Here is a 7,682-nt window from a genome sequence, read left to right on the forward strand (position 1 = left end):
TTGTGTGCTTAAGATGTTTAGACAAAAACTACACATCTCAAGATTTTTACTTTGAATTAATAGGATATTATAAATACACGTAGTTAAGGGTTCAAAACTATATTTCTTCTTCCTTGAGCTTGATCAAGATTTTCATCTTTATTTTTGGATTACTCACGTTAACACACATAATATGGAGTCATATCGAAATGGGAGTTTTTATAGGCACGATGTGATCTCGAGTCGTTTAGGACTAGACAATTCTTAAATACATTTTGGTATTAAGGAATTCTTTAGTTCTAAAGAATTCTTATGTCTTATATATATATATATATATATATATATATATATATATATATATATATATATAGAGAGAGAGAGAGAGAGAGAGAGAGAGAGAGAGAGAGAATTGCAATTGCAACGTAAGCTTCTTTGAAACCTATGCACTGCGACCGTGTCACCGAATTATTTGAATAAAGATTCATCACCCATATTATTGTAAGATTTGCGTTGCGTGTATCATCTTAAATACCAGCTAATTCAGCTCCCACGGGACTAAATGACACATTATGAATCAAGAGGGATCTATGGCTAGTGTAGCCGTTGCTGCAACCAACCTTGCTAGGTTCCGTTGTTCGAGGATTAAAAAGGCAAACTCTTGCTTTAATTGCAGATAGCAGCAATGATTATTAGAATGTCATGTCGAACACAGGATGCATGCAGTACACGATTTTTGAATTTTTGCTAGGCATACGTTGGGCATCCTTGTATACTATGGTGGGGGGAAGAAGGGCAACTTGCAAGGGGGCAGTGATCCGATCCTTGGGTACCCCACCATACAAGATGCTTAGAATTGAAGCCGAGGCTAAGGGTTATGAGGACACCCATGAGGGCCGTCCCAGCATCAAGGCCAGCTGAGAGAACATAGTTGTAGCGTTGCCAGATGTGCTTGCGATATGAGAAGAGGTAGAAGTTGAATAAAAGACCTAGTAGAAACCATGACGTGTAGTTGATGATTCCAGCAGCAGGCATCCAGCCAGTGGCACCTAGTATGACAGGCACATTAATGAGGCTGATGATCGAGTTGAAGGAGCGTGGAAGTATATGGCGAAGCGTTCTTTGAAGGGCCCACAAGCAGAGAGGGGAAAGCACCCCAATGCCAAGTGTCCAAAAGATAAGGCCCGAGTAAGGACCCAAGGACCCAAATTGGCGCCGCGGCCCCACAACCCCCCAAAGGACACTGGTGTCATAGGCCACCACATCCCATGGGCATGTCCATGCGCTGCCAGCTGGTAGCTTTCCATCCACGTTGCAAATGTGGGGCATGCTCGTGAGCAACCACGCGGTTGATAGATCCACCGTTCCCGCCACCATTGTTCCAACCACCTAAAAACGGGCAAGCTTATTAGCTTCCACAAATACATTTGGAAATTGGGATCCCTCTCTCACTCACTCACTCACACGCCCAATTTCTGGTACCTGGACTATGAACATGCTTCGAGGTGGTATCTTCATGTAGTGTCCAAGCTTGAAATCTACAAGAAAGAAGATGGCTTGCCTCATGCTGATATGCCCGAACACCTTCATTACCTCGTTTGCTATTGGATTTCCAGGGAACAAGTAGCCAGATAGAAATTGCATCAATATAGACAAAGAAGGCGTCTAGTACACACAGGAAAACCATGCATATGTCAGTTGGCTTTCATCGAAGTTTCTACTTTTAGAACGTCTTTACGAACCAAGAGATTGATTTCTTAGTCTGATCCTTGCAGATTAAGATGAATACATTAAGATAGAAAATAAAAGATTCCACACACTGAACCACAGACCAGATTGGTTGTAGCTGAGATGACGCCAATTGGTAATGTCCAGAGAGCAGCAAGGCCACAGGCCAGGAGCATTCCCCACCATGGGATTCTAAGCTGGTCGGGAAATATGACGCACATCAGGGTAGCAGTGAGGAGGCATATAAACAAAACAGCAAGAAACCAAGCGTTGGGTATCCCTTCATAGTGGCGCATCATTCGAGTATGCACATCCATAGTTTCTTCCTCATTAATGTCATTACCTGCTTTCCGCATGCGCTGCCAAACGTCTCTGCCAACATAGCCAAGTAGGTTATAAATATATAAACGTGCTTCGCAATTACTTGAACCTGCAGAATATTAAGTAATAACTTGTCGGTATTGCTGCTGTACATATGCCGACATACTCACTTGGCGTTAAACAAGAGGAAGTGTGTAATGGTAGCTACGGGAGATGCAAAGAGGATGCCCAGGGATAGTATGAAGAAGGTGCTAAGGTATAAATCTCCTTGACTATCATGAGAGTGGCCAGCTCCATGTGATAATGCAGCCGTGACATTAAATTGAGTGCCATCTTCAACGAAGAGTTTTGAGGAGTAGAGCGGGAAGTTTTGGGCCTTGTAGAGGTTGCTCTTATAATACGCAATGGGTGTGACGATGTACACCACGATTGCAGCTCCCACTGCTATGTTCACAAGAGTCGGAAGTGGGTACACAAGTGGGCTCCCTAGGAAGGACGAGATGGCCGCCCAATCAAGTGTGAATGCCCCGATGCCTAGCCCATGATACCCAGACCCGATCTGTTGAGCAAACACTGATCGTGGCCAGATCAGACATAAGATGGAGATGCACGTGAGCATGGGCATAAAGTATCCTGGGATGACATAGTATGCAAAGCTCACGACGGCGACAATCAAGAACACTTGGCTTCTCGACAACGTTGCTGTTTTCTTCTTCTCTTTCTCATGCAACGTCCTGCAACGTCCAGGAATCACTTAAAATCCTGTTTAAGGTAGCATAATAATTTAACAGAAGAGGTTTATTTATTTATTTAACAGAGGAGTGTTATTTATTTATTTGTCAAAATTACAGGGTAATTACTAGTTTCAGCCCCTTTGTACTGTACTAAGCATTGACTGGTTTCCTCGTGGATTGCAATTACAGAGTAATTACTATATTTACCAGTAATTACAGTGTAATTACTAGTTTCAGTAGTACTTACTACTGAAACTAGTAATTACTCGTGGATTGCAATTACAGAGTAATTACTATATTTACCAGTAATTACAGTGTAATTACTAGTTTCAGTAGTACTTACTACCACTTTGTACTGCTGTACTAAGCATTGACTGGTTTCTTCACGGATTGCAGCAATTACAGTGTAATTACTAGTTTTAGTCGTAGCTACCCCCTTTGTGCTGTACTAAGCATTGCCTGGTTTCTTCACGGATTGCGATTGGCATCCTACAACAGCTTACGATCGAAATGAGGAATAGCTCAATTGCGGCTTACCTGAAAAGTGTGACCTGCACCAGCGTGCTTGGCCACCACATATGGGCTGGTTCGATCAGATGTTTTCTCATCAACCCTGCCCATCCATAGCCCATCATCTGCAAACCACGAAAATTTCCGACGGTTAATTACCAATTAACCGACCGTGATTTCTCGACTATTATTCCAGCCTAGTGTGTATATATATATACATATAAGCCTTATTAACCTGGCTCGAGAGAAGGACAGCAAGTGCCACAGGAAATGTGATTTTGAATTTATAAAAGACCCTCATCAGGTTTGCTAGTTGCACAGCATAGGCACCTCCATAGCCAAATGCGTTGCCAGCACTGGCGAAGATGGTGATGAGGACATGCTCTTTCACATTGAAAGGGCCCGGGTTGAGGGAGAAGGTCCAGCGTGGGCGACCGCCCCAGGGGCAGCGGATGGAGATGGTCTTTCTGGGCAGCGCGTGGGCCATGCAGTGTCCCATGGGAAGGGCCGCCAGGGTAGCGGAAAGAGCGGAGATCTTCATGGGCTCCGAGCGATACTGGAAGAACTCGTTCACAAAAGCCAGCAGGCCACAAGAGGCCAGACCAAGAAACCACATCCTGAACGTCCACACGGGGAGAGTCGGGTCATCAGCGGTGGACACAGTAAGGGCCACTTGCTCCACCGGCGATTGTGATACATGAGATGTTACAGTATCTGAAGGGATGGCCTTCTTCTCAGCAGCAGCAGCAGCAGCTGCAGCTGCATCGCCCACGAACTCCGCAATGTGCTCCTGATCAGCGTGCTTTGATTCAACGTTCGCTTTTCGGCCTGCAGTTTCCATTATATATATATATATATATATATATATAATTACTTACTGTTAAATGGACAAATTAAACCAGCTTCGCTCACACATTCTCCTGTTTATGCCGAGCACAGCATCAATATGATTACAACTGCTTAAGCTTCCTCTTAATTATATTTGCCTGTACTTGGATCAGAGCCGAAGTATTAAAATTCCAACACAGCATTTATATATTGCATAGGAGTCTGCAACCAGCTCTCGTTAATTTATTTAGTAATTAGCGGCTTAGCAGCTCTTGCATAGGACTCAGGAGTCTGCAACCAGCTCTCGTTAATTTATTTTGTAAGTACTAAGCAGCTCTTGCAAGTCCTCCACCCCGGAGGGAGGCCCAGGCCCCAGACCTAATAATATATATTCCACCACACAGAAAAGCTGCACTGCCCGAACACGCCTGTGTGTATGTACATGTACGTATTTTCTCCTCCCCCAACTTTTGTCATCTCAAAGACGCTGGCCGGTCGGACGTCTGCTGTTTATAAGAACAGGGTGTGAAAATTATTCTACCGGACTCAATAATATATTGCGCTGCCCAGCTTTTGTTAATATCGACGTGTACCTAGCTGATCTTCCGAAATATCCTGTGATCAATCTGTCCACCAGCTACTACCGTTTCCCTAGTATTGAAAACACTTTGATGTTAACCAGGCCTTTTGTTGATATTTTTTAAAATGGAAAGCAGATTATATTATGAGAGTAAAAAGAGAAGGATTACAAAAAGACGACTTTTGGTATTAGAAGTCTTAACTCCTAGCTTATACTTATGGGAACCTCCTCATAGATAATCAGCTATAGTAATATCCAGAATGAATTGGGCTAACTATTGTACTTCTTCCTCGATAATCTTTTTGTCACGTCACGGTAGCCACCACCATAGATCGCCATCATAGCCAAGAGGGGCAAGAGCTCTAGTCACCACCTAACCGTAGAGGAATGTGGATAAGTGTCCACATTGTTGGCTTATATAGTAGCTTGCATGTCCACACTAGCCCGGCTGCCCACATTCCTCCGACCCGTGCGCCTCACCCCTGAACCCCGGACACACTCGCCACATGCACTCCGACGTGTGGACTCCGTGTCCGGTCGAGCTCCGCCGCCACTACGGGCGACTCAGACATTACCCCCCCTTCTAAAGAGTTTTCGTTCGTGAAAACAAACTGGGAAAAGTTGTTGGTAAGCACATATAGTTGTTCTCACCTAAGACCTTATCTGACCTATCCTTCCACTTAACAATTTCTCATCGGTACACAGTACACCTCGTGTTCCGATCTTTGAACCTAAGAATTCTCCTTGGTTCATGTGGAAGTATGGTAACTCCAAGGACTCAACTCTAACTTTAAGACAAACTATGTTGTCTTGGTAATACATTGTTTTGACATGTTACTGACATGAAAAACTAGGTGTAATCGAGAGCTCTCCAGTAACTCAAGTTTGTAGACTATGCTAACAACCATTTGTCGACTACGCTACTAAATATTTGTAGACTACCCTACCATACTATACTACCAACTTGTTGACTCTTCTCCTTGCATAGCTCTACAGATGGCCATAGGAGATCTAGACTAGAGTCCATAAAACAACGTAAATGGAGAAAATCTAGTCATTAATAACAAAAAATAGATTTCAAAGGTGAGAGGTACTCCTCTCCACTAGGGTATTCATTTATACACAAGCATATGCTCTAGAACCTCGTTGGGTTTTCAGTTTGACCACCATCAATGTACGGATGGTTGACCTCACTCTTACTTAGAGTGATATTAAACCTTTGACGACTATCAAATTTTCTATCTCTACCCAATGCTATATCTGCGGGCAGGCCATATAGTTTGTAGAGATGTTTGGTAAAGGGCCTTTCAAACTCAAATGTTTTCACATCTTATTAGTTGGTCAAATGTTGACCTTTTTACTTTTCCCTTCAAGAAGAGTTTTCATCCGTCAAACAGTTCAGAAAGTTGTAAAAAAGTGTGTGTGTGTGTGTGTGTCTGTGTGTATGTGTAAACCATACGGTCATCTACGCCTATAACTTCCCTAAGTACTTGGACAAGAAAAGCAAGACACACAGCACATATTTTTCTTAAGTAATAAGACCAAGGAAACATGCAACACTCATGTTTCATGTAGAACACCACACCATAGTTGCCACCTGCAACTATGAAAGATGTCAACAAAACACAAATTGCTACTAAGGCATCGAATAACATTGACATGCCTTTAATATATACCAGAAGTTCTCAAATCCTCAAGAACCTCATAATGAATGTGCTCCAACATTCAAGGAATTCCTTTGCATGTTCTACAACATCAAAGATGTTTTCCTCTTGTGGTTAGAAACCACATTGACTTTAATTCAACAAGTTTGCACAACTAGTACAAGTCTTTAGTAAATTGTTCTATAATGTGGTAAAGTTCAATTGACCTTACACATAGTTTAAGGATAGCTACACTTTCCTCTCTTTTAGAGTTCTTGTGTTATTCCAAGAATTGTTTACACATCTTGCAATGAAGATGATTTCCACATAGACAACATCTATGTGATTTATAGTGTCTATGCACTACTAGAAAATCAAGAGTAACGTGAACCAATAAGATTACCACTCCCAGCGCCACGAGTAGATACATGCCTATCCACATGTCTACTCCTGCAACCACTTTGATTTCTTGACAATACATATCTATGTCTCTATGGACATGTTTATGGGCTTTCTAGGGTCACATCCAAAAGTTAATAACACCATCCGGACACACCTCTACAAGTGTGGTATCACTGGACACCTCTACTATGTGAAACAATATTGTAAACCATTTCAATTATGGGAAATGATTTACTATAAAGCAATAATCCCAGTCTGTATATACATATACTACGATATGTGGATTAGGTATGCCTCCAACACATCTTACACTGATAGACAAACAAAATCAATCTATGTACTTTGAGACTGCTTTGACATGAACAACACAACATCCAATTTGTGTTCAATAATGAAGTGGCATATAACAAATCTTTGTTGCCTTCCCATGATAGTGGCAATACACTACCGACCCGTATAGGTGGCAATGTACTACCCAATTGTAAATCGATGACAACAAAAATTAACGGGTCCTTGTATGCATTTCATAAACATATTACAAAACACATATGTGTATGATTATTCTTTTTCCTAACGAAGTAAAGAGGAACAACATCCACTTTACCATGTCTATCAAAACACCAAATCTTTCCCTCGATTTGGTTGAGTAACTCCGTAATCCTCTAATAGTAACTCTATACCCATGACTATACCCTTCTCAAGTTGGGATATTTAGAGAGCTGTCTTTTACAAGACGCTTGAGCCACTTACTATAAAGTGCTCATCTAGATTGACTCAAAACCTTTGGTACTACGGCACAAAGTATGGGGCATTCCAGCACCAAAGTATTGTTGATCCAACATCTAATCAACAACTATGCCAATCTCTAAGCTCTACGGTTCAATATCTAATTAGGAGTCCCACTAGGCAGTGATAGAGGCCTTAGACTCAGCTTCGGCGTGAATACAAATAGAAAAGTTC

General features: G+C 42.1%; 1 protein-coding gene across 1 annotated transcript; it reads right to left on the reverse strand.

The window, feature by feature from the left end:
• Nucleotides 1–639: 639 nt before the first annotated feature.
• On the reverse strand, nt 640–4,692 carry LOC147640576 (oligopeptide transporter 2-like). Its single transcript, XM_086813112.1, has 6 exons — nt 3,505–4,692; nt 3,297–3,394; nt 2,196–2,759; nt 1,809–2,076; nt 1,459–1,641; nt 640–1,365 (listed from the first exon to the last, which is right to left on the reverse strand). Exons 1-6 carry the CDS (start codon nt 4,108–4,110, stop codon nt 724–726), a joined length of 2,361 nt encoding a protein of 786 aa, XP_086669238.1. The 5' UTR covers nt 4,111–4,692; the 3' UTR covers nt 640–723.
• Between the last annotated feature and the right edge of the window lie 2,990 nt (nt 4,693–7,682).

Source organism: Cibotium barometz, chromosome 2 (genome assembly GCF_041138505.1).
Source record: "Cibotium barometz isolate CiBa-2024 chromosome 2, ASM4113850v1, whole genome shotgun sequence".
In the NCBI taxonomy this organism is placed as follows: domain Eukaryota; kingdom Viridiplantae; phylum Streptophyta; class Polypodiopsida; order Cyatheales; family Cibotiaceae; genus Cibotium; species Cibotium barometz.